The 27,912-nt window shown below is 38.3% G+C and overlaps 2 protein-coding genes and 1 long non-coding RNA gene across 4 annotated transcripts in view; 1 reads left to right on the forward strand and 2 right to left on the reverse strand.

Moving 5' to 3' along the window:
* Nucleotides 1–1,045: 1,045 nt before the first annotated feature.
* LOC102082652 (uncharacterized) lies at nucleotides 1,046–3,557 on the forward strand. The gene is made up of 2 exons (XR_267534.3): nucleotides 1,046–1,198; nucleotides 3,005–3,557. It is a non-coding gene; the product is annotated as an uncharacterized LOC102082652 (long non-coding RNA).
* Nucleotides 3,558–3,590: 33 nt separating this feature from the next.
* Nucleotides 3,591–12,012, reverse strand: LOC109200039 (uncharacterized). Of its 2 annotated transcripts, none has more exons than XM_025902980.1 (3): nucleotides 11,931–12,012; nucleotides 11,267–11,632; nucleotides 3,591–4,574 (listed from the first exon to the last, which is right to left on the reverse strand). In XM_025902980.1, the coding sequence occupies exons 1-3, from the start codon at nucleotides 11,998–12,000 to the stop codon at nucleotides 4,561–4,563; spliced, it is 450 nt and encodes a 149-aa protein (XP_025758765.1). In that variant the 5' UTR covers nucleotides 12,001–12,012; the 3' UTR covers nucleotides 3,591–4,560. The 2 variants fall into 2 exon arrangements, with proteins under 2 accessions (XP_025758765.1, XP_019210971.1); XM_019355426.2 differs by lacking the exon at nucleotides 3,591–4,574 and adding an exon at nucleotides 10,520–11,028.
* A 4,847-nt stretch (nucleotides 12,013–16,859) lies between these two features.
* The window catches only part of LOC100699164 (heat shock 70 kDa protein 12A), a 39,301-nt gene continuing 28,248 nt past the window's right edge, over nucleotides 16,860–27,912 (reverse strand). Inside the window, exons 4-5 of the mRNA XM_019351092.2 lie at nucleotides 21,475–22,239; nucleotides 16,860–16,969 (exon numbers count right to left, since the gene is read on the reverse strand). Of these exons, the coding sequence (XP_019206637.2) occupies nucleotides 16,860–16,969; nucleotides 21,475–22,239 (875 nt within the window). The remainder of the gene's footprint in view (nucleotides 16,970–21,474; nucleotides 22,240–27,912) is intronic.

The raw sequence follows: 27,912 nt of genomic DNA on the forward strand, positions 1-27,912 counted from the left end.
AAAGGTCAAAAGCAAAAACAACAACAACAACAAAACAAAAAACAATCAAAAGAGAAACTGAAGCAACAAAATGCAAGAACCTATACAGGAAGATTTTATGTCCCATAATATAAAAGCGTTATTTGTGAGGTAGAGGAGATAAATGACATGTTATTGCATGTTATTTTGTCAATGGAAAATTGTACTGTATTTAGTAGTCAGCATAACCTTTTAATAATATAAGTTTGCATATGGTAGAATGCTGCATGTAATCATTTGTGTTTAGAAGTATGTAGTTGATAGTATCCTGAAAGAATGTCTCATCCTAGGAAGCTTGTGTGATTCCAGAGTGTTCTGGTATTCACACCCACATCCTGGGAGCATGGGAGAGGTCGTACCTTCTTTTATTGTTTTATGATAGGATAAACGTATCTATATCTGTTTTACTCTAAGTGCATTTTGTTTAGATGAACTGCTGGACTTCCAGGCCAGCAGGTTTAGGAAGTCATTTTATGGGTTCACATACACACACATACACACACCTAAACATCCACATTCCAATGTAAAGAACAAACACCCACTGATGTATAAATAAAGAACAGGGCAGTGGCACGGCGCGAGTCTCAGAGCCCGCACTTCTGTGCGAGTTCTGTGGCTGTCCTTGCTTGCAAGTAACTAACTGCAGTGTGTGTTTCTCCTCTCTGATTCTCAACTGAAGAAGTGTTTTAGAATAAATCTCCTGACATATTTTAATTAACAGTTGAGGTCGACTGTCACCACTCTCCCTTACATACCCACCCTCCCCACAATTTCAAGATTCCCTATCATTTTTTCATTTTTCTTCATTCATTCTTCATTTTTTTCCTGCTTTGTAGTCGATGTCTGTAAGAGATAAATCAGGTTTGAACAGGCTCTGCTGTAGAGCTGTTTTCCTTCCCTTTTCACTATGTTGCTCAAATGTTGGTGTGTGAAAGAGTGTCGAGCTCGCCTTACGGACATAAAGCACGCCCATGAGGAGGCAGCGAGCAAATCAGGCGCGGTGCCGCCTCCGAAGCTGTGCAACGTTTATCATGATATCGGTTTCAGAAATAGATAAAAGTGACGAACATTTCTCCGGGTGTGTTCTTCGAAGGCTGAATACTGAGCAGATAGTTGTCTTCCACTGTGTTTTTCTCGTCTCCGGTGTGGACAGAAGGAAGTTTTGCTACACTTTGTGACGGTAAGAGACTCTTCATACACATATTCTCTTGACTGTTTGTGAGCCTCTTACACGCACTTGTTTTTAAACTGATTTTTATTTAGTTTCCTTTCAAACTGTTTCCACACAGAGTTTGCTCGGTTCTCTTTGTTTGCCATTTTATTTAGGAACGATTTTCAACATTATTTTAGACATACTGGGCCGTTTGTGGGCTCACACCGGGAACATAAACAGGATTTTGCTTTTTGTTGGGTTTTTTTTTCTTCTTGTTTCTGGTCAGAGAACTTTGATTTTCTATATTTCTGGAAACGTTCTCACTTTTTTGTGTTTGTGGACACAGCGTTGTGAGGCTTCTTTTGTGTTGCATTTCATAATCTCAAAAAGTTTAGTTACAGAAAGAATGTGAGAACAGGGCGTGTGTTGCTGGGAAGGGCAACAAGAAGCATTCAAACACTGATAAACCGTGGCACGCAACCACGCACTCATGACTCAGTTTGTAAGGCGTGCCCGAATGTCAACTCAGCTTCAGCTGTTTTATAATTCCAAGTCCAAGAACATTTGACAGGCACACCTAGTTTCATCGAGACTAGTTTGTAGATGACACAGTTTGTAAGAAGTGCCTGATAGTTCAAGCTAAATGGAATAAAGTCCAATAAAAGGAAACATGATATTCTTTAATCAGTTTTGTTTTTGTCAGTTTTAGTGTGATGTAAATCATATTGGGCTTTTGTGGCTCACTTTAGAGACATAAACACGAATTCAACATTTTTTTTCTTTCTGCTTCTCTTTTTTTGTTTTTTCTAGACATTAATTTCTTTTTCTTTTTTGTGTGTCTGTGGACACAGATTCCGCCTTTTTGTGGCTAAATTTATAACTTGAATAAAGCCAAATAAAAGGATTGTTTTTAAGGTGGAATAACTGTGTAATGTCATTTAATGTTCCTTTTCTGAGATAATAATTATTAGCACAGTTATCCTGTGCCATTTGTATTTTTTAAAATGTCAAAGCTGTTTTTGACTATTAAAAATAAATGTAAATACACTCTTGTCATTAATACGATGTTGACCTCACCTTTAGCCGAAACCCCGACACAGAGCCACATGACAGACCAGAAGAGAATCACTTTGGTCATTTTTGTTGAGCGCAAACAAAACCGATGAGCAGCAAAGTTTGTTACCATACTAACTCAGTGCTAGGTGTTAGGGTTTATTTATTTGGGGAGTGACGTAGTTTGTCTCCACCCACAAACCCAAACTTGCACAACGTCCAAGCACAAAATGATCTCTTTCTCGACTTTTTTCAGAGGTTGCTTGAAATCAAAGACACAGGATCGGATCTTTGAACACTCAGATCAGGAAAAACGTTTAAACCTGTTGAATGATCGTGAGGCACTTTTTTCATTACGAAGTTGATGACGCAAATTAAAAATGAGTAGTTTTTAAACAAAAGTAAAACTGAATTATGTTTCTTTATGAAACTTTATTCTGTCAATTTAATGGTTTTAATTTATTCTTTTCTTTGCTTGTTTTTGTTTGGTTACATAAATGTTCATTTTTTTTTTTTTTAAAAAGGTTTAGGTGTAACAAGCATGAGCTACACCTTATCAGTCGATATCTCATATCAGATTTTATGTTGGTTTTCCTCTTTAACAGCTGTCATTTTAAAAAAAAATCTGCTGGAAAACAAAGTGAATTGTGTTAAATAACATGAGTAACTATTCAGACAGAATGAAACCTGCTCCTCAGCTCCTGAATAATTCTGGCTTTGAATTTGAAATGTGGAAACAAAGTTTCTGCTCTCATGTTGGCTCTGTTTTGTGTCTTGCAGAAACAGATCAGAAGTTTCTGGCAACACTTCAGCTTCTTCCATGGAGACAAGCATAAGATCTAATGACAGTGATGATGATCCTGATGAAGGCCACAAGCCAAAATGTGTCGGTGGAGCAGTAAAGTTTTATAAATCATTCAAATGTTCCTCGAGCTCCAACTTTCTGTTTGCTTATTGTTTCAGGACTCTGTGTGTTGATTTCACTGGCAGCTTATTTATTAATAAGTAATTATTAATATTATTATTGAAAACAACTCCAAATATAACAAAGAGGTAAGTTTAGTTTTATAAAAGAGAGAGAGAGCAGTCTCCCTGTAAGGTGAATATCTACAAATATACAAACACATTAAATTTGCATCTGAACATGACAGTCAGCAATGCAGCCTGATTTAAAAACATTAATATGAAAATAAAAGAATGAATGAGTGACTGCCTGTCTGAACTTTTAATGTCACTCTTTCCTTACTTGTTTAAAATGTCTGAATGATCAGTCATTACTGCTTTTCTTGAAACCTCAACACAGAAAAAGAATAAAAACTAAATGATGTGAAATTCATCACTTTATTGCTCTGTGTCTCTTTTTTTGTCTTTCTTTAGTGCAGGGTTCATGATTGCTTTATTTTATGTAATGTGAGAACAGGGTGTGTATTACTGGGAAAACTAATTAAAAGTATTCAACCACTGAAAAACGGACACACCATGCAGTTATTTGGAAAATAGTTCCTGGATGTGTCTCCATGGAGCACCTGAATGGGAACTCACATTCAACTATTTAAAAGTGGAAAAACATCCAAGAAAAGGGCACTTTCTAGAATATAATATGTATATAATGTTTCAAGGAGTTAATGCTGTAATTTTGATGTACTTGGTGCATTTTTTTTCTAATATTGTCACTAATAAAATATCAATATAATTTAAGATGTTTTAAATGAAGTGAAACTGCTGCCAGCCTTTGAATTTACCCAGCCATTCAGTGTGTTCTCCCTGTGCCTCTGTGGACTGTCTCTGGCAACAAAGTTTCTTCCCAAAGTCCAAAGACAGACATGTTAGGTTAACCAGTGATTCTTAATTGGCTGTAGGTGCTAATGGTCTGTTGGTCCTGCATCACACTGGTGACCTGTCCAGGGTCTGGGCCCTGTCAGTCAACTCTCTGGGTTTATTAAATAGTGAAAGGGCAGAATAAACGTTAGAATCAAAAGCATTCAGAGCTGAAGAGCCTGTTTTATTCAGAAATCTGTTGTCCAGATAAAGTCATTGATCATCAAGTTCAAGAGTCTCTTCCGTCATGTTTTTAAGTCTTTCAAAACAAAAAGCCCATAAAAAAAATTAAAATAAAATCATGAGATAAAAAGGGTTTCATGAAGAATCAAATGATGAGTGTTGTGTTACACATTGCTCTTTAACAAGGTGACACTGGAGTCTGATTATGTGGGTCTACTCTTATTAACTAGTCCAGAAGATAAATACGATCATCTTTGGCATCTCAGCTGATTTTCAATTGTAAATCCAAAGTGTTTCATTCATCTTCATTCATTCATAGATCCCCATGAGTACTTTTACTTCAGGTGACCTGAGAAAGTCAAAAAGAAGTAAGTTTAAGTAGGTTTAATTACTTCTTTCATTAAGTAAATGATTCAAATACTGCTAGATTGTAAGCATTCAATCTATTGAGACCACTCCCCTGCCACAATTTATTTTTTTCCCCTAAACTGACAGTAATGTATTTGAAAGTAATACTGTGGCAGTGTTCTGAAAAAATAAAATAAAATAACCTTGATCTGTTGATTTCACTCTTACACTTCTGTTAATACTTTCAACTGTTGTAGTTTATTGTGATTATTTAATCATCAAAAACAATCCAAAATAAGTACAGAAGAGGTTTACAGCTGACAGTCAAGAGAAACATGTGTAATTTGAGACTTAAACAGGAACCTTTTTACTTCCATAAAGGACATAGTTTTATTTCACTCATACCAAAAAACAAAACAAAACAAACAAACCAGTGAGCAGCACACAATGTCTCTAATGTCTGTCATCTGTCTCTCATCTGTAGGGTGGAACTCGCTCTGAGAAAGCACTCAGCCATAGTGACTGTCTGTGCGTGTTTTTGTTTTATCTGTCATCATCCCCAATCACTGACCACAGCTCATGAGAAAAGTCTTGTTGTATAACTTTGTTTATGTACATTAGCATAACTTAGAACTACTCTATTTGCCTGTTAAACATTATTTTAAGCAACTCTGAAGATAAGAAATAGTCCAATAAGGAGAGACCATGAATTAGTAAAGTGCAAAATTTGAGTAAGAAGGTATCTAATTTGGTGTAGAAGAAGAAGCACCCCCTCCAAAGAAAACAAAAGCAAACAAAATAAATGTCAGGAGTTGAAGTTGTTTCTCATCACTGCTAATTACTAATGTGAGACCTATGTTGGAATGTGTTTGTGAGAAATCAGCCAACAGAGATTCACTGTTCTGTAGACGCCTAATTTGTTGCAAAGTAGTCGTTATGCAGAGCTATCACATGTACACCTCTGTCCACTCAAGTGTCATTCATCCCTCTTGGCTCACCACAACGAGGTGCAGAAAACACCACGGACAAAAAGACACAAAACAAATTAAGTGGGATTTATGTCTTAGAAGAGTTTTTCAGCCATGCTTTTAATATGAACTGTGTATAATTGGGATTAGAGGATGCTACTTAGTGGGATGTGAGTGTGTTATACTCTGTCAGAATGATAAACTGAAGCTCACACCCTAAACACAGACTGAGGGGCTCAGACCACAGAGGGAGCAGGTGGAAACAGACCAGGTGGAAGATCAACAGCATGCTTAACATCATAAGACAAAGGTGATGAGTTGTCCTTGTGAGAGGTAGATAGAAAAAACCCTTGAGAGATGAGGCCCTGTGGAATGTAGAGAAACAGGAACCCACAGCTGGGGTGTATAGGTATGCACAGAACATAGTAAAAGTAGATGTTTGTCATGAGCATACAATGTTTCAGTAAGATGTTAGCTTCATGGTGTGGTTTTTCTCACTAATGATTATGTGCTCAACATCCACTCTGCACATGCTTACGTCACACACACACACACACACACACACACACACACACACACACACCACTCTGGCTATGAGTTGCTTTGGTTACCATATAAGGGACTCCCCAGGGTTTTGGAGCATGTTTTGAAGCCAGTGGCTCTCACATGTCAGTCTGCTGTTTTCCTATAGCTCAGAGTCACAAACTGCAACCACATAAGTAACAAATTCAACACAGCTAAAGATTAAATATTTAATTATTCTCAGGAATGTTTCTGCAAAAAAGTGACTTAATCAGAGCAGAGGCGTCATGAAAGGAGAGGCAATAAGAAACCATCTCACCATCAGAACAGACAGTCAGCATGACTAATGAGTGACACATCATCATGTGAACGAATGCTGCAGTCATAATGTATCTTACAGCAGAGCTTGATACTATGTTGATATGTTTTAAACAGTCTACAGTTTGTTAAACTCACAGGAGAACTCAGTTAAACATGGTTTAACAAGGAGAATGAACTGAATAAAATAAAATGGCCCAAGTGAAGGGTGATTTGGTAACACAGTCCACACTGTCCACAGGTTGGGTGTTGTTATATTAGAGATTATCTTAACTTTTAACCAGCAAAGATTAAATAGCATCAAAAACTGAAGAGAAAACTGTTGTATATAAGTGCAACTGAATAGAAAACACAAGTGTTTATTCTGCTTTCAAAGTTAAATGCACATAAGTCAAATAAACATTTTGACTATGGCTAATCAGACACTAAAAATTGGGAGTAGAGGAGTCAGATCAGGCAAACCTGTATCACACATCTAAGTAAAACATGAAAGATTTGAATTTCAAATTTGATGGAAAGTTTGTTCTCATGTCATATTTAGAGTCTCTTCTTTGTGTTGTGTGGAGCTTAAGTGCCAAAATTACCTGAGAACAACAACAACAAAATTCTACTGGAGCTTTTTTGCAGTTTATGGGATTTCATAGTTTTTTTTATAAATCACTATGAGTATGAAAAAAAATCTCATAGAGAAAACGAAAGTTAAGCAGTAAGTTTTGTTTTACAAGAAATGAGAGAGGTGGAGGGTTGGGCTCCACCCACAGCCTGCAGCAACTGTTGGTCACATGGAAAGTTTCCAACATTTATTCTCTGATTTTAATCCATAAAAACATGTTAATGACATATAACTCATGGTGCATTACTCAGATGGATTAAGCTTTGCTGCAGGTTTTACTCTGTTAAATACACAGAAAAAAATGCACAAGTTATAAAGTTGCCATTGCAGTGTGCTGAAGCAGACTGTATGAATTTGTGGACCCAAAATGCGAACACAAAGGAACTCGGAACAAAACTTGATATTAACAAAAGGTGAGCTGTTTAATAAGGCTGATGAAAAAGATACAAAAACAAAAGGCAAATGCAGAATGGAAAGAAACTAACTAGAACTAAACTGGGAGACCCAAAACAGAAAGAACAAAACCCTAAGTGTGATAAAAAAAAAACCTGAACATGGAAAATCCTGGCAACATGTAGGGATGGACACATTGTCGGAGAAACAACAGACAACATGACATTGAACAAAGGAAGACAGAGGACATAAGTACACAGCAAGATAACGGGAGGATGGGGAACAGGTGGGAACACAAATCAGACCTGACAAGACAAGGGGAAGCAAAACTAGACACACTGCACACAGGACAGGGACTTTGACAATAAAACAGGATTGGCTGCAGATATGACAACATGGACTTGATCATTTAAGGCACGCAAATATGAAATACCCAAAGGGTGAGGGAAACTTAAACACAGGACTTAAATATAAATCAAAAACACTAAAATAATCTAAAACTCAAAATGCTGGGTCAACAGACTCAGGATCTTGCAACAACTGAGCTACTGGAGCTTTTTGCAGTTCATGGGATTTCATAGTTTTTTTATAAGTCACTAAGTGTATGAAAAAAAAACCTCACAGAGAAAAGGAAAGTTAAGCAGTAAGTTTTGTTTTACAAGAAATGAGAGAGGTGGGGGGTTGGGCTCCACCCACAGCCTGCAGCAACTGTTGGTCACATGGAAAGTTTCTAACATTTATTCTCCGATTTTAATCCATAAAAAGGATATTTTAATGAAATATAACTCATTGTGCATTACTCAGATGGATTATCATAGGTTTTGCTGCAGGTTTTACTCTGTTAAATACACAGAAAAAGTGAACAAGTTATAAAGTTGACTCTGTAGGTCAGTTATAAACACTATGAGCTGTTCCTATAAACAGGACAGACATTTGTTTTTGGATTTCTAACAGTTATTCTGCTCTTTAAGCATATTTATTAAACCCAGAGTATTGACTGACAGGAGGAATGTGTGAAGGTGATGACAAGTAAAGAGCCACAAACAAAATCCGTCTTGACACACACAGTAAACACATCTGAACTTGACTGGAATGCAATCAGCTGCTACCTGATAAGAAGTCACACGTTCAGGGGTTTGTAAAATACACTGTTGAGTCTGATCAATTCAATTAACTTCAACTATTTAGATATAAGTCTCTACTTATGCTGCTTCCCTCTTGTCTCTACACTGGGTTTTTTGTGTGCAGCTTCTTTTAACCATAAATCACTGTGAACAAATATCCACAAGAAAACACGTCTCACTTTCTGAGAGCTGTGAAGGTTTACAGCAGCTGTTTTTAAAGATGGGCTCTGCAGACACAGACAAGAAGACTGAAGTCTGTTTTCTTCTTCATGTACTGACCATGAACATGCACTGACCCAAGTGTATCAGAGTGGGGAAACTTTCAGTCTCTCTCACGTAAATCCTCACACAGATCAAGAAAAATCACTGGCTTTTAAGTATTTAATTTAATTTGAAGCCAATGCTTTAGACGGAACTTGGCTCTGTTTTGTTCCCCCACTGCTTCATGACTCTGTGCCAAGTTAAACTGAAAACACACAAAAAAAGATCCCCAAAAGAATAAAAGAGTCCAGGGGATTTCATTGGTTATTCAAATAGGTTATTGGTGACTTGTGCACTGCTCTTAACAGACATCTATCCTGATGGCTTAGTATGAAAGGCATCTGTGTTTCAGTCATACAAAATGCAGTTTATCTGGAAGCTTCTGGAGGTGGTTTATCAGAAATGGCTCCAGGTGAAATCACATAAAGCTACCATCAAGTTTATGTTCATCTGTCTTTGGACTCTTCCTCCTCTATAAGAAGAGATGAGTAAAAACTGTGATCAATACAACTTTCATGCTTATCTCTGTGTGTATCAGAGAGTCTGGATGCGATCAGAGCTGCTTTGATTGTTGTAATGATAATATTTCTTGTTCTATGCATGTGTATAACCAGCTTAAGAGGACACTTAGTTGTATGGTAAGTATAGAACTTAACAAGCTCCTAAAATATGTTGAAATTATTTCACTTTCATTCATTTTTCTAAAAACAAAAACACTGATAAGTCAAGGACTATCAGCACTTTTCACTTGTCTTCTCACTTCTCACTTGTTGTATGATCTGTGGGGCTCAGGTCTTAAAAGCAGTAAAATGTAGACCTGCTCCTGCTGCCTCTCTCTTACTAGGTCAGTAAATATCAGCAGTTATATATAGTACCAGTAAAGTAACAAAGAGATTCATATTTTACTATACAGTATACGAATATATCACTGATGGGACATGAGGCCTGTTGAAGGCAACCAAGTTGGGGACAGACTCAAGTCAAATGAAAACCATGGGTTGAGCAAACTGAAGCCCCTCTGCTGCCACCTTTGGCTCTTATTACTCTTATTACTGTGTAACTTTTTACAAAGTGCACAGACTCATTGGCCACATTTTAGGGACACCTTGCTATGTGAACCTCAGAGAACATAAAAAGATCAAGTCCTTTCTAACAGTGTAGAGTTTTCAGACTGAAAGCTGCAGCACGCTCTCTGGATATGCAGGGTCAGTTACTACTTTATAAGTACTTCACTAACATGGCACTGACCTTTATATCCACTCTTGTTTACATCCTGCAGTAAAACAGATACAGAAACATGTGACTAAAATGTTGAATATAATCTTTTTTTAATTTAATACAAAAAAGTCTATTTAATATATAAAAACTCATGTAAAGAATTATTCTACTGCTCAGCCCCATATAATTACAATACTCACGTGTATAAAGTATATATATACACTAGTTCTTATGTTACTATGTTTACATATTGTATTTATATCCATGTCAGTAAATGTTAGGGTTTTGTTATGCACCATGTGAGGAAGTATTGCCTGAATGCTGTTACGCTTGTATGATGACAATAAAAAGTCTGGAATGTTTAATCCTGAAATAGTGCTGAAAAAGAACAACAAACACATCTTTTATTTTAAATGTTTTTATTAAAAAAGTTGAACAAGCACTATAATGCTTTCTGCACATTTCTCTTAATAAAAGAACAAATGAAGCATTTACAGTGTGCAAATACTGATCAATGCTGCAGTGCACATGAATTGCTCTTAGTCTGGCTCATCACCTGGGACCTGTTTGTCATGGGAGACCCTACCAGGAGCTGAACGCTCCAGACAACTCAGCTCCCAGGATCGTCTGAGCTCACAAACCCCTCCACCACGATAAGGTGGCAATTCAAGGAGGGGGGGGGGGTGAAAGTAGGGGAAAAGAGTTAGATGGGGGTGGGGTTTTTATAGTTTATGTCAATGTTATAAGTTGTTATGAATAAACTTAAACATAACCATTAAACTACTGACTGATTACCTCCACTATTACCTAGTGGAGCAGTGAGAGAAGACACAAAAGGTTGTGTTTCAGTGTCAAAATCCTTGTCACTCGGCTGAGTGAGATCTTTAGAAGTGTTTGCTTTGTATCTATATGTATTTAATGTAGATAATATTTTTAAGATGGGACCAGATGGGATTTTCCATCCAAATATCAAAATACAAATTAACACAGCAGAAACACTCAGACCAACGATCAGCCCAACAGCTCCTCCTGTCTGACCTGCAGGTGAGAAACAGGTGTGAGGTGTCAGCTGTCAGGTAGGTGATGAGTGAAGAACAGAACAGAATCCATTTCCTCTTCAAACTGCTGTCAGACATTATCTACTGCACTCTGATCACATCACTCAGACCAGCTGCTTTCTACAAAGTCTCATCAACAACATCTTTAGAAACAAACATCAACAACCAGGAAGCAGCTTCACCTCTGATCACACACACACTCAACTCTACTCACTCACCTGGAGGATCAACAACACTCAGTGTGATGTTGTTGATGGGCTTCCATGTTTCATTCATGAAGACAAGACACTCATATGTTCCAGTGTCATTAATCGTCACATTGTTCAGAATCAAAGACACGTCTCCATCCTTCATCTGTCTGTCTTGCAGATCCACCCGGTTCTGAAAGGATGGATGCTGGTTGGTTGGATCAAAGTTTCCATCCAAGCTCAATTGATTGTTGGTATCAACATCCACATCCCGGTACAAAAAGACATATTTCTCTCCCAGATCAGCTCTGATCCACTTCACAGATAAGAAGTTGTTATTTGGAGCTTGACATGACAGACCGGTACTCCCTCCAGGCTCTGCTATGATATTCTGGTCTGAAAAAGGAAATAACACAGAGCAGTGAAACATAACGCTTCTAGTCGATTTTTAACCAGCAGAAAACCAAAAAGGCGTAATTATCCTGCAAATCTTTTCACGTCACGCGAAAAGTCTTTACACAACCCTGCTCTCCTTTCTGGTTATTAAGAAACAAAAAGAGAAATAAAGGAGCCTCTTTTAGGACACATAAAGCTGCCACAGCATCCACACAGTCTCTTTACTCAGGAGTGGACTTAGTCACAACACAAAAAGTTTCACAGAACTCACTGTTGACACTCTGTGATTCCACCTTACCTGTAAAGAACGAGGAAAAGTTCCACAACATTTTCACTAAAATTAAAAAGCAACTGTTGAAGAGATCCATTGCGATACAATGTTATCCTCGATATGTGACCGTCAATAGTCCGCGCTTATTTATATTCTGCTGCGGATTGATACAGAAACATCCGCCTTAAAAGTTTTACCTTGTTCTCTTATCCAGTAGAAGCTTGGATATTTCCCGAGTTGAAATACACCTGTGCTTCATTAAAATGAAATGACACCGACGTCAGTAAATACACAAACAAGACGATCTAGTTTAAGGAATACCTGATATGGGATCTATTTGTCCTTCCGCCGACGAGTGTGTCCCCTGTGACCATTTCACAGCGCAGTTTATTTTTTTCCGTGGATTTAATTCCATTTACCCCATAAGTATTCTTTTTAACAACAACAACAACTTAATTGTATAGCACATTTAAAACCAGTGGTACACCAAAGTGCTTTACAGTAATCCAATAATTTAGAGAGAAAAAAAAAACATTAACAGGGAATAAATACACCAACAGGTGGAGAGCACTAATTAGCCGCAGCGCAGTGAAAATATGTAAAAGAAAATACAAACACAACTCGACTAAGAGATTATTAAGTAATAAAATAAAATGATTAAAACTACATAAAAGAACATTTGCAAGAAACAGACACTATAGGGAAGGCTAAATTGGTTTTCAAGGCAATTTAAAAGATTGAACCGATTCAGATGCAAATCCAAATCATGTGACGTCACCTTCAGATGCTTCTGAGAAACAAATTCACTAATAAGCTGTTCAACTGTCGAACAAGGGGATATTTTTACTGTGTTTGTGTGTTTCAGAGATGATGAATGTTTTGTGTTCCTCTTTACATTTTCCATCAGTACACACCCATCCTGATAACAATAATAATAATATTAATAATAATAATCACAGGGTTCCTCGCAGTAGTTAGCAATAACTGAGCTCATGAGCAAGTGAGTTAATTTAGTCAGTCAGAGTCAAACGTATGAAATGCTCTTATCTCAGAGTCTGTGGTCCACTGAAATAAACTGAAGCTGACTTATGGAGTTGAGTTTTGTACATAAACATACAATTTATGCAGAAATATATGGGGCCTTGTTCAAAACATCTTTGATGAAGACTCAGTGAAGACAAATAAGACAGATCTCAGTCAGAGAAAACATTTACCAACTGCAAATTAAAAATAAAGAAACTAACAAAAATAGAGTTTTATCAAGTAGGAAAACCTTACATTTACAGAAATGACATATTTAACATTTTATTAGTGGTTCCACAAAAACGCAAAGAGTTTGGCTTTGTTTGTGAGTACTGAGCTCAGTTATCGAGTTATCAGTTATTGAGGATCTCCTGAGGAAACAGTTCACCTACAGAGGCTGTGATCCACTAAATTAAACAAGAATATTCAAATGTGACTCAGTCTGGTTCACTGCTTGACCTCCATACTTGAAATCTGAAACATTCTTATTAAATTAATGAGCTGCAAACTGCTCTATAAGGTCCAGCTTTGGCTTCCTCTAATCCTGCTGAGTGACTTCTGCTCTGTGTTTTTAGGACATTTTTAAAGTCATTATTCAGCAAGTTTACTTTGATCACATGATGGTTTTACCAGGGCTAATAAACAAAAGTCAATCAATCAATCAATACAAAAGTAAATAAGTGAATAAACAAATACATGAACTAAAAACAACGTTATCCACATTTTTAACATTCAGAATCTGTCTTTAGGCAGTGAGACGTTCTTTAGATTCTTAAAGCTTGAATCATGAGTTTGTTTTGAGTAGAAAAAGATTCTGCAGATACTTTCTGTTTCTGTTCTCTGTGGAAAAACAGCGACTCTGAAAAAGATGACATTTATAGAGGTGAAAGTGAAAGTCCCATAGCCTGTTTCCTCTCACACAAGCTCGCTAGGAGCTGTAGAGCTTTGATTTCAAGTTAATTTGAGTTTCTTTGATACAGATTTTAGTTCAAGAACATCAGTACCGTCAATCTGAAACCACTTTTTAATGGATGTTAACATCACGTGTTCTGCAGACAGGATAACTGATGTAAAACCTTATTTGTGGCTTTTTTTTATATCAAATTTGTTCATGTTTAAAGAACAGCTTGAGGATAAAAGTGATCGAGTGTTTTTAACCCCTCAGTGGTTCAGTTTGTCACTGTGTGTTTTTCAGGTCACCAAAGCACTTGCTCATAGGGGGGTCATGTGATTGTTGAGGTTTTCTCTGTACTATTGTTGGATCTTTACCTTACAATATAAAACACCTTGAGGCAACCAGTGTTGTGATTTGAAGGCTATATAAATAAAATTTTATTTAAAATCATGTCAACAGGCCAACATCAGACCACTGACATCTGCACAAATAGAAATATCAGAGCTCAGTGTGTATTTATAATGACTGGTTGTCAGTGATGCTTCATTTCTAACAGTGTAGAGTTTTCAGACTGAAAGCTGCAGCACGCTCTCTGCAGGGTCAGTTACTACTTTATAAATGCATGACTGACATGGCACTGACTTTTATATCCTCTTGTTTAAACCCTGCAGTAAAACAGACACAGGAACACGTGACTAGAAAGTTGAATATAACCTTCTTTTTTTTTTTTTTTTAATAAATATAATATAAAAACTCCACGTCCTACCCTTTGGACATACCTCTGTACATTTTATGTGTAAAAACTCATGTGAAGAATTATTCTACTGCTCTGCTCCATATGATTATATACATGTTTATACATACATCTCCAATAGGGCTGCACGATTAATCGTTAGAAAATCGCGATCTCGATTCATACTTATGTGCGATCTCATTTCCAAATGACAACGATTAAAAAAAAAAAAAGAAAAAAAAAAGACGACGACGATTGTACCGCATTTTGATCTGGGACGTAATCTGCATGAAAACAAGCGCTCACTCTTCCTGCTCAACAAATGACAAGGGCGGAGCCTTATACCACGTGATACAGAAGCTGTGCCGTGATGCTCAAATTGGCAGGGATAAAACAACGGAGAACACGTCAGGGATGACGAGAAAGTAACAGGAGAAAATTTGTGCCGGTCAACCACCCAAACATCAATAACGGGAACCTTATACAGCGCTTCCCTATACACGTCGAACTCCCGCAGGCACAAAGAAATTACGGAGGCTATTACTTATCACCTGACCAAAGATATAGCAACACTGTGCAAAACGAGGGATTTAGGAAAATGATCAACACCCTAGACAAACGCTACACAGTGCCGTCCCGCAACTATTTTTCTATTGTTGCACTACCTGCTCTATACACGCAGTGTCGAGCAACGGTGGAGACGGAATTTCAAGCAGTACAACATTTTGCAGCAACCACAAAATGTGAGGCATTTATTGTTTTTATGTTTATTTATTGTTTTTATGTTCAGTTTCAACTGCTACGAAGTTGATGTGCAGTTAATAAGTGCAATAAATATTTATATTGGAAAAGAAAATCGTGAGAGAATCGTGATCTCAATTCTAAGCAAAAAAATCGTGATTCTCATTTTATGCAAAATCGTGCAGCCCTAATCTCCAATGTAGTTCCCGGGATCTGCTGGAGCCACTCGCCTAGCTTGGGAGTCACTGCACCTAGTGCTCTGATAACCACTGGGACCACCGTTACCTTCACCCTCCACATTTTCTATAGCTCTTCTCTGAGCCCTTGGTATTTCCGAGCATCTCGTGTTCCTTCATTCTGATGTTGCTGTCATTGGGAACCACTACGTCTATGGCCGTCTTCTTAAGTTTGTCTACCACCACTATGTCCAGTTGGTTAGCCATCACCATTTCATCCTTCTGTATCTGGAAGTCCCACAGGATCTTAGCTCGGTCATTCTCCATCACCCTTGGGGGCATCTCCCATTTTGACCTCAGAACTTCCAGGCCATTTTCGGCACAGATGTTTCTGTACACTATGCCGGCCACTTGGTTATGGCGTTCCATGTATGCCTTGCCTGCTAGCATCTTGCACCCTGCTGTTATGTGCTGGACTGTCTCAGGGGCATCTTTACACAGCCTGCACCTGGGGTCTTGCCTGGTGTAATAAACCCCAGCCTCTATGAATCTTGTGCTCAGAGCTTGTTCCTGTGCTGCCATGATTAGTGCCTCTGTGCTGTCTTTCAGTCCAGCTTTGTCCAGCCACTGGTAGGATTTCTGGATATCAGCCACCTCCGCTATCTGCCGGTGGTACACAAACATATATATATATATATATATATATATATATATATATATATATATAAATATATAGTGTCCACGTGAGGTCCTCAGAGATGTAGACGACCAGGTATCTAAAGCTGCTCACCCTCTCCACTTCAAGGCCCCAGATAAACAGTAGCTGGTGAGTCCTCCTGTTCTTCCTCGTGTCCACTCTCATCTCGTTTGTCTTGTTAGTGTTGAGCGTGAGGTTGTTGTCCTCAAGAGGTTTCATGAATCTGGGATGTCTCTGTTTGTTGTTTTGTGATTGTGTGCTACTAGGATAAGACACTGCTGGAAGTAAATGCTTCACCGTTTGTTTCCGCTTTGCTTTACACTGTTTTACAGTGCTGCTCTGCCCTCTGTTGGACATTGACTAACAATAAAGCTGTTAGAAATCAGCTAAGAAATACTTGTTCTGTAATGAATTTTATTCTAATCAATCAATGTTTATAAGTTTCCAAACTGATATAACTTAAGTTTCTATTGTAATGAAATAAAATAAAGTGCCAGAGTTCCTGTTTATGTGTTTTATATCAAAATCAATTAAAAACAAACAAAAACGACAGTTTGGACTTTTTTTTGAGTCTTTGATAATTTGTACGTTTTTATACACTAAATTGTCATAACATGACCATCTGCCTACCCCCATGTTGGTCCCCATTTTGCTGGCCAAACAGCCCTGTCTTGTTAAGGCATGGACTCCTCTAGACCCCTGAAGGTACTGTGGCAAAAGTCCTGTAAGCTGTGAGGTGAGCCTCCATGGACCAGACTTGTCTGTCCAGGACATCCCACCAGTGCTCAATCAGATTAAGATCTGGGGAATTTGGAGGCCAAGTCAACATCTCAAACTGGTTGTTGTGCTCCTCAACATATTCCTAAACCATTTTTGCTGCAACAGTTCTTAGGTAGGTGGTAACATCCACATGGAGGGCAGGATCCAAGGTTTGCCAGCAGAACATTGCCCAAAGTGTCACATTCACATATTTCCTGTAGGACATCCTGGTGCCACATGTTCCACAGTTAAGCAACACACAACCAGGCATCCACTGCAGTGAACACATCTGAAAAGAAAGAAAGAATTTAACATATAAGGGTTGAGAGCTTGCATTTGTTTTTAGGTCCAGCTGTTAATTTACATCCGATGATCTCAATGAATGTGTCTGTTAGCAGTTCAGCAGATCAGGAGAGTGGAGATCAGTCTCCACTGGATCTCAAGCCTGGAACTGCTTCTGGCAGTCGGTAAACAGGTAACTTTACCACTATTAAATTTCACTTCCAGAGTCATAAAGATTGTAAAATAAAGCAATTTTGTTTTTTTTACAATAATTTCATGATAATATTCTTAAATAATTTTGTATTAACCTGTTGTTTACAGCATAGTTTGACACTGATAATAAGGGAAATATGGTTTTGACAGTTTTGTAGTTGGTTTAAACTGGAAAGGATTTGCTACCAAATGTCATGTTAGACAATGTGACTGGTCATTTTGGTGATTTACAAAACTAACCAAGAAATTACTTTGTTATTGTTACTGGAAGTGGACGAAGACCCTCCTACTCCACCTCATATACAAGGGAATGTGATGAGTCCACAGGTTATAAAGGCAACTAATTTTCTTACAGGAAGAAACAGGTTCATAACTTAAAAAATAATAAAATATTTTATTGAACAATGACTTTAAAACAACAAATTAAAGCCCTTTATTGTGGTCGAACAAGCATTAATGGGTGTTGTGCAGGATCATTATGATACAGGGCCTAGTTATTATTGGTATTAGCAATGAGCACTGATAGCAGTAACTGTGTACCTTCCAAGGGGAAAAACATTTTGACACTTATTTTGGATGGAAAAACATCAACATTTTTTTCCCCCAGATAGGATAAATGTAACTTTTTATGTCCCAATTACCATTCAAATTAAAGTAATAGAAGTAATACTTCAAAATAACTTCTCAATAACATTATTCACACTTTGTTCTATGTAATTTTGGTTAAATTATTTAAGAATTATTGACTCACTGGGTAGATTGTTAAACATATATACAGGAACCATACGCTAATAAAAATATTTAAAATTATACATTTTGAAGGATTTAAAATAAGCAAAGTCTTTGGACTTTAAGGTACAGTTTAGCATTTTTATGAAGAGAAGAAAAAGTGAAATCAAAATTCCAGTCAAGGTGGATTGAATTATACACAAGTTTTATTTATGTAGTTTGATGTCTTGGAGATTTCTGTGTCTGCTTTAAATGGCTGTAAGAATGATCTGTACATTTCTAATGGTAATAAAACAAAAATGCTTCAACAAACTTCAGTGTAACTGCACACAGGTTCTCATTAGATCTCATAAGAAGAAAGATGTTTTCACTACTTGTGTGATACAGAAAAGAAACTGTTAAAGCACCTATTATAACTTAAGGACAGCAGTGACTCTAACAACAATGCTTTTGTTTGTTTGCCTGATGTTTCATGAAATCACTTCTGCCACACGTTGTTTCTGATTGATCTCTTTGATTTAGCCATGAAGTCGAGCTCAGTTTTAACTGTGGAACCTGAATCTACATCTATGGCTGTGGCCGTCATTTCTGTGACACCAAACTTGATTTGTAGTTTGATTTCACGATTCATACCACGTGCTGTGTCAGGTGACTCAAGAATAATAGAACCAATTTTCTCTATTCCCCACTCATCCACATACATTAGTCCTTGGATTTTTCTCTCTGTGCGATAAAATGCAAAGATAACTGCTGTCTGATCTCTTTCTACTGGAGTGCAGTTGTACTCACTGGTTTTATCCATTGACTGTAGAAAACATGGACGATGCAACAGCTCCCCAAAAATGAAGCCAAAACGTCTCTATCGCCCCCTGGTGTCTGGCTGTAGTATAGGTCATAAACCCCGCCTCCTCCATGTTAGTGGATGGGACTGGGGTCAGACTAAAATAAATTTATTTTCCTCAGATAATTTGTTTCCAAAGATTCTTTCTTTTGTTATCAATAGTTCTCATCATGCTGATTGATGTCCAAGGGCTCTCCTCTCCCATAAGTTTGATTCTAATTCCTACCGCGGTGATGTTAAATTGGGCTGAAACGTCATCATAGCAGCTTTGACTGACAGCTGCAGTCACGGAGAAACTTGCGTATCTCTGTTCGGGAATAGCAGATAGAGCGTAGGCTCTGAGAGGCGGGCCAGCATTTACGCTACGAAAACACGACCGAGTGTTTTAACCTGACAGCCTGAGGTGTTCTTCAGTAAACTGGACTAGCTGACAGAAGGACCCGAGGCCCCGCTGCACTTTTTCGGTAAGTTAAACGTGTTTGTAAGCTAATCCGTAACTACTGTCCTTAGCTATGTCCTGAGACCTAGCTAGCTAAAATGAGCACTCGGCTGTCAGGGTTCGTTTAGCTAATCTGTGCAGGTGAATGAATTTACTAAAGAAATCAAGAGAAACGTTCCGGGCTGCTCAGTCACTAATTACTGTTACTGTACTTTTATTATAAGTATTATACTGTAAAAGCAACAGGCTGCACCCTGCTTCAGCTCCTGTGCAGAACTGAATATCAAATATATGCAAACAACACCATGTTTTCAGTCTCTTGCCACATCTGTAAAGACAGTAACATCTTTTTAAAAAGCTTGTACTTCAGTAACTCCTCATTAATCAGGAACTATGGATTAAAGTACTGTAGTGTACTGTAATACTGAAAAAATGTAAGAGAAGAACTTCAGATCCTGAGTGTGTGAGGACAGAAGAATCAGCTTTATTTCAATTTCGAGGGATAAAATTTATATTTGAGTTTGTGATGGTTCTGTTCTCTTTGTGATTACAGGGGCTGCCCTCAGATTCAGAGCTCAGCACCACCCAGTGACAGCAGACAGATCATCCAACATGTTCACATGTTAACTGCAAAATGAACTGATGAAAACAGTACAAAGGTTAAAGTACCACATGTGCTGTAGTGAAAGCTGCAGCTTTATTGATAAAGTTAAAGACAAAAAAACAAAAGGATTAATCACTCGTGTAACTGTGTCACTATATATCAGCATTAACAGGACCTCAGTTTGGTGTTTAACAAAGCTGCTGATCTCAGACCTGCACAGCTTCTGTTTTAAACACTTGATGTACTCAGCTGCATGAAGAGCATATGAGATTTTCTCACAATTAAATAAAACCTGATGAAGGTCAAAGGTCGTCACTTGTATGTTGAACTACAAACTTGTCATCTGGAATTCTTTCACAGTTTTTTGCAGATAATGTGTTATTTACCATAAAGTGATTCAGAGTTATTCATACCAGAGTAACCAGAGAGGATCATATATTTTTAAATATATAACTTTCTACAGGACTGAATATAATATCTTTATGTAAAAGTCTGGAGCCTCTGGGGAGTATCCTGCTTGATCAATGCGATGAGCTTCAGTCTTCCTGGTGTTTCTTAAATGAAGTCTCTCTCAGTCGGTCAACAGAACATCTGGCACAGGACAGCTGTGATGAAAGAAAAGGAAGAAGTTTCTCTGAACCTCTGGACCCAGGAAACCCAGCTTGGTCCTGATGGTCTCCCTCACTAGTTTCTCTCCAGGGTGAATGTAGCTGTTGATATAATATGGACTCTGTTATTAAATGAAAAGAACAAATTAGACTACACTACTGAAAAGTTCTGCTGATGTTTTTAAAGTTTCCATGTTACCAGGCTGTAGAGGGCTCTGAAGATTTAAACAGTTTTAGATCCATTACACTCACAGTCTTATGTTAAAATCTCAAAGGACAGCATTATATTTTTGATATTAACAGTAACTCTGGGCCTCTGTAGAGTGTGCAGATGATCTCATCGCTGTCTAAAAATGGATAAAAATACATAAGAAATGCTGAATCCTTCCATGACACAGACTATTAGAGTAGCAGGTGTGTAGCATCGCTAACTAGCTAGCAACAAGCCTCCAACACAGCGCGTATGCTAGCGGCTAATCTAGCTAACGAATTAACAACAGAGTGATTTTAGAACTATAGATGATAAGCTGTGCATCTTGTTTTATAATAGTGACATGGTTGTATTTACCTTAATTAAACGAGTTGTCAGTCGCGGTAAACCAGCAAAAAAGACTCGAGCAGCCAGGCTACGTAAAAAGTGTAGGGGGGCATGTTTGCGGTCACGTCCAGCGGGTGTGTGGGCGGGAGCATTACACAGTCGCTCCACCTCAAGTCACTACTGTGCAGACTCTGGCTCCAAATTTGCAAGATGGCAGCCTCCACAAGCGGGATATTTTGGCTTCATTTTTGCACAATGGTAGGAGGCGGAGTCGCGTCGTCCATGTTTTCTACAGTCAATGGTTTTATCCCAGCCCACTTCCTCATTTTCCTTCACTAGTACACAGAAAATACCGTCACACCACTCGCCCTCTTTGTTTGTGTATCTCTTGTCTGCCCTATGCTTGGATGCATCAAACCTATTAGACAAAGAAACCCTGTAAGTAAAGGCACTTATTCGAGATGCCACCAATGCTGGGTTTCTTCCAAACATCACAGCTCCCTTCATGATTGCTTCTTGAGGATGAGAAGGACACAGAACTTTACACTGATCACCAAACTGATTGGTAATATGCTGACGCAGAATCAGGCTTTGAGCGTAGCCCCCCAATAACAGAATGTACTTAATGGTGAAACCTTTCTTCAGGATTTCTCTGAGACTCTTGGTGATGCCATTCAGACTCTCAGCATAGAAAGACCTTACTTTCTCTTTTGAGACTTTGATGGCTTCTTGATTCCAGGAAACACCTCTCAGCCATTCAAAAAACTTTTCCATTTTCTGCTTTTCTTTTGCCATTTCCCCCAGGTTATATGGGCAGCTGATCTCCACATCATCATCATTTTCTTTTAAAACTGATATTTCATACATCATCTTCTGCAGCTCTCCTGGATGCTCTTTTTCATATGCATCCCACAAACTATCACTGAAGATTTCTCTGAGGAACTCTTTGAATTTTTTATCCACAGTTTGTCCCCCAAAGTCATTTCCTGAGGCCTTGTGCAGCTCCTTCAGGGCTCCTCCCTCCAGGACTTCATGAACAGTGATGTCAATGGTTCCACCTGCAACACACAGGAAGTAATTACAAGTGACATCTTTACAAATCATTCTCTCCTCCACCCCCCTAATGCAGACTTTACGGCCTTTATCACTCACTGGTGAATACACAGAACTATACACAAGTTTGTAAGGACACCAGCAACAAACTCATGTTTTCTTAGTTTAACTTCCCTGTATTTGATTCTCTAAATTTTGGGAGCAATATCAATTTAGTTATCTGGTATCAACCAGTGGTATCAACTAACACTGGTCGATTTAATGTTTTAACTGTGAGACCTGCATGATTTTAGTTTCATCCTCTCAGGCTAACATAAATAAATATCCAAAACACAACATTATGTGGGATAGGTGTTCTGCCTAAATTATCTTCATTGTATTAATAATACATTGATAAACTTAAATGATCTGAACTCCTGTAAACTTTGGCATAAAACATCATTGTATGAGTAGAATGTAAATGGAAAGAAAAGCGTCTGGACTTTTCTAAGTTTCAAGAAGCTTCTTCAGATCTAGAGTCAAATGGTGGAGAGTCCCAGATTTAAACCCTATGGGAGTGCCCCCCCCAAGAGGGACACGGACCCCCTATTGGTTATTACCAAAGGCCATAACCACCCTTAACTCACACATGCACTGATAAAGACAATTCCACACAGCCATTTCTTCCCATTTCCCTCTATAAATCACTAACATGCAACACCAAGTTCGATGAGCAAGAATGCAGAACTGTGCATCCCCCCCCCCCCCCCCCCCCCACACACACACACACACACACTTGTTTGCACTGGCTATCTCATTGTACATCTGTATAGTGAAAATAAAGGCATTCTATTCTATTCTATTCAATGACAAGCTAACATTACTTTGCCATTAACAATGGCTTCATACCCCATGTAGTAGTTATCTAGCTAACATTAGCACATTTATTTGTTGAACAGGTTTTTTTATTTTTGAACTTTGAAGTTCTCTCGAAAACCTGTGTAGGTCACAATCAGCCAGGGTTTTGGGTGAACTCATTATGAACCTAACCCCACCCTATCATGTGATTCCTTGAGGTCGGATGGCCCAGGATGTGAGTGGCCGTTAAGGTGTTTGAGAAGGGATCTCAAAACTGGATTATAGATGGCAGACAGTTGGTGTCGTAAACCACCACCTCTGTTCAAAGATGGTCATTCACAGTGGACGTAAATGGCTTCTTTCACTCCTCTTTCAAACCATGAAAACATAAAAAAGTAAGAAAAACTGCACTATGAAAAGATGGAGTATCCAGAGTCCACCACAATGTATTGTGTTCCTGAAGCCTGTTCGAATGTGACTTCACTATTTTTTTCTCTTTCAAAGCCATCAGCTGGCAGCTTCTTACACCAGACTGAGGCTGCTTCTGGTTCCAGTGCAATGACCAGTCTGTCTTCCTTTCCTGGGGTCACAATTCCTGCCTATAAATCAAAGCTAAATAAGTCATTTTTTGCTTTAAAATAGCTGCACAGTACATCTGTTTATTGTCTTTGTTACCTGTGTCGCAGCTTCTCTCATGAACTGTTTTGCTGAAGGATCCCAGATGGCAGGTACAGTCACCACCCAGGTGAAGTCAGAGGCTATGAACTGCTTCCCACCAGCATTTTCTGAGATGAATTTCAGAGCGTCCTCCTTCAGGTATCTCAGAGCTTCTGTGAACACCTTCAGTGCCTTCATTGACCTTCCATTTGCAGCTTCAATTGTCACAACACTATTAACTTTCTATGATGGCAGACTGGATATGGATAACATGACAAAGGACTTCTGTCGTGTTGTTAGCTGTTAATTGCTTGATTTAGACTCTCATGTCAGAAGTTACAAACCTATTACTTCATTTACAGCTTCAGTTATATATATATATATGTCCTTTATTTATACTGTTAAAAGCCTTTTTCAAAAATGATCTGGCCAAAAGATAATACTTATGTTTAACATTAATGCACTTGTGTTTATGTTCGTGTGGCTATCATCTGAAGTTATATTACAATTAATAAGGTAGATCAGTAAAATGCTAGGGCTATATTTATTTATACCTTTAAAACATTCAACACAAAGTAGAAAATGTTACCCCATAATATCAGAATATTGATATCATCAGATTGTTACACTTACTTTGCCATAGAGGGACATCTTGAAGCATTCAAAGTAGAGTTTCTTTCGGGCTTCATCACCTCGTGTTCTAAAATAAACTGACTGGGCTTCATAACCAAAGCTGAGAAATTTTTCATGCTCATCAAAAAGGATGCAGGTCGGAGTCTTTGGGGTCCTCAGTGAAACATGTTGACCCCAGTATTTTAAATGACGTTCAATTTCTGCTTCTCTTTTTGTCAGACTGAAAGCATATCCACTGTACGCAGTGCCAAAGTCTATGGCTATGATGTATGAGTTATCCATTGTGGAAACAGTGCTGAAGAGCAGCAGTTACAGAGTATTTATGAACAAACCAGGGGGTGGACCTCACTGAACTCCACCCCCTGGTTTGTGGAGTTCAGTGTAACAGTCGTACTTGTGTCCAGTAGCGGTTTTAGATACGGGCGACACGGGCGGTTGCCCGGGGCGGCATCATGGTGGGGGCGGCATCACAGGCATCGGCAAAAAAAAAAAATGCTCGTACTCATGGTGCCCCGACATCAGCCAGCGCATATTGGGAATGTCATAGGCACCGATCGGTTTTCTATCGCCCATTTGCTGGGAGTAAGGGCGCCCTCTGCTTGCGAGGTGCGCCTGCTGCTTGCGGCACAGGGAGGAGAGGGCGGGGCGGCGGGTGATTCTCTGGCTGGCTGGAGCAGCAAAAATTACCAACTCGCAAAATAAAACAAAATAAAAACAAACCAACAAACACGAAAACACCAGACATTATGATACAGACTTATAATTTGCACCAATGTTTTTTCAAAATTCAAAAAATGGAGCTGACTGAATATATTGCATATTGTAAATAACCTCTCTATTATGTTTTTAAACAGTTTGGATGGAAAAAAAAAAAACTTGAAGCCAATTAAGTATAAATAAAGGGACTGGTATAGGACCAGCATGCACTGAGGTGGACCTATGTTTTTTTAACAGAGCAGGAGAAGCAGCAGGAACAAAGATGGGTATGTGTTATTGCTTGCCATACTGGAAAAAAAAAAAAGAAGATGAAACACAACTTTCGAGTTTGATCACTGGACTTCTGTTGCCTGCGTACAGAACATCACCACAGTGCAGCAGTGGCTTCTGGATTTTAAACTTTAGGATGTTTGGTTGGACAAACAAAGGGAATCGCCACTACATTAGTGACATTATTGTATTGTAATGTGAATTTATTTGAGGAATATGTCTTTAGTTTTAATATTATTAAAGAGATTTGTATTTAGGAGAACTTGAAATGTTGCTGGGGTAGACTTTATCTCCCTGTGAACCTGATCTGGACGTGCAGAAGAAAATGGATGGAGGACTTGTAATGTCTCTTCAGTAAAGTGACGCTGAATATGAGGGGTACTTGAGCCACAGTTTATGTTGCGCAGACGTGATTATAAAAGCTGTTGTTCTGCTCTGCATTCTCTCTGGATTCCTGTTGAATCATCAAACAGCACACAGCTCACCCTCCTGAGCTTTGCTCCAAGCAACCGACAGTGGAAACTAGAGGGATCACTGATCCTCCTCCTAATTAACCTTTAGTGGACTTTATGAAAACAGTCTTAAATCTTCCTTACAGTCATTGGCTGTGTGTTCACTTTTAAATCACACATATTAAACATAAAACAAGCAAGCTCTTTACTGTTATTGTAAACCTTTTATTCTGTGGCCGGGAAATAAAGACATAATCTGGCTCTAACTGGCTGCTCTCAGCCTTTTCCTGTAATTAGAAGCAACAAAATGAAGCTGATGTTACAGATTTCAGCTGTTACACTTTTCCCTGTTATCTGTCACTAAGTCCTTCTTATGTATGTTATGTTAGTAACTTTTGCAGGATTTCACAGGTTGTTTTTAAGTGTTTTAGACAGACTGTTTTTTCTTTTTGTTCCCTGATTTTTAAAACTTGCATGGGAGGATTTTATTTTGAGATCTATAAATCACATATTGTGGGAGTGCAGAGTTAGAGGTACTTCAAACCACTGAAATAAAGAAAGGAAGCTAATATTTTTATACTTTTTGCACATTTTTGTACATACATAGATAACATAAAATGTGCATAAAAATGCAAATAATAAAAATACAGTGTAAAATAATGACTTAGCTCTGTTGTTTCTTATTTATGTGACTGGATTGGAAGGTGAAATTTAATTTTCTGCTTCTAAATTGAGACAAAAACTAAACTGTGCAAAAACTCAGATACGTACTTTATACAGCATTAACTTGGTCTTTAGTTTGGGAGTGCAATCATGTTTTGGGTCCTGCATTGATCAAACACGCCTCTGTGTAGAATATAAAAGAAAAAAGAAAACAGCATCCTGCTCGTCATTGTGTTACACGACTAAACCTCTGACCACACTGTTCATTGCTTTTCTCTGCAGTCTCTTTAAATGTCAAACTCAAACCTGAATGTCATTTTTCTTTAGTTCCGACCACATTGTTCACCTCCCCATTAAGCTCTTGCTTTTACCTCTATAAAAAAATTTCTGAACTTCACCTAACAGGAAGTGACTTCCTCGCATGGCAGCAGCACCACCCCAGCAGGCTGAGCAGAGATTCGCTAATGGCTGCCATGACTGCTCCGCATCACTTCTGAGCTGCACAGATTCAGAGTCCAAGAGTTCATGTTCGGTCAGTCAGTTGAACAAATCTGAGCTTCAGGACTGTTTTATCTTTCCTTCTTGGAAACATGAACTTCCAGTTATTATCTGCAGTGAAGTGTAGTGATGGATTATCTCTAGTTTAGAAGAGCACATAATGTCGAAGCCTCCACAGGAACAGAAGGAGAGGCTGTAGGGGTCGCACTGGATCTGTTTTCACAGCATCAACCAAGAAGGTCAAACTTTTCTGCTAAAGAAAAGGTTTATGATTATATTCTATTATTTATGATCAGACAGTCTGGATGAGAGCAGAGCTGCTTTGATTAGAGACTAAAGACTTTGCAGACATAACATAACAAAAAAACCCACTTTGCTAGCCTGGAAACATCTTTCAAAGTAAAGGCTTCACAATACAAATGTTTAAATGGGGGAGTGTAGCTGCCTCCACTTACATTCACTTCATATGGGACAGATGTGAGGTGTGACACAGAACACCTGTCAGTGGTGTAATGGTGTCAGAGCAGGTTTTAATGTTCCGATAAAAGTAAAATGTCACAAACTCCTCAGGGACAGTTCTCATGTTTTCATGATTATATTCCTTCATCTGTGCATGTGTATAACTCATCTTATGGAGTTTAAAGAGGACACTGAGATGAACGGTAAGTGTAGAATTTAACGAGCGGCTGGAATATGTTGAAAGTATTTCACTGTTTTGTCTTTTTTTTTCTAAAAACTTAAGCACTGATCAGTCATTTGTATGATCTGTGGGGCTCAGGCTTTAAATGTGGTAATGTGTAGGCCTGCTCCTGCTGCCTCTCTCTTACTAGGTCAGTAAATATCAGCAGTTATATATATTTGCAGTAAAGTAACATAGAGATTCATATATTACTGTATATGAATATATTACTGATGGGACATGAGGCCTGCTGAAGGCAGCCAAGCTGGGCT

Source organism: Oreochromis niloticus, linkage group LG3, assembly GCF_001858045.2.
Source record: "Oreochromis niloticus isolate F11D_XX linkage group LG3, O_niloticus_UMD_NMBU, whole genome shotgun sequence".
NCBI lineage: Eukaryota > Metazoa > Chordata > Actinopteri > Cichliformes > Cichlidae > Oreochromis > Oreochromis niloticus.

Excerpts from the sequence above, each read along its gene's own strand:
- LOC109200039 (XM_019355426.2), bottom strand. The coding sequence starts at position 12,000 with ATGGATCTCTTCAACAGTTGCTTTTTAATTTTAGTGAAAATGTTGTGG. Across the intron at positions 11,633-11,930 it reads CTTTTCCTCGTTCTTTACAG|ACCAGAATATCATAGCAGAG; the intron begins GTAAGGTGGAAT and ends TTCCTTTTTCAG. Across the intron at positions 11,029-11,266 it reads GAGTGTTGTTGATCCTCCAG|GTCAGACAGGAGGAGCTGTT; the intron begins GTGAGTGAGTAG and ends TCTCACCTGCAG.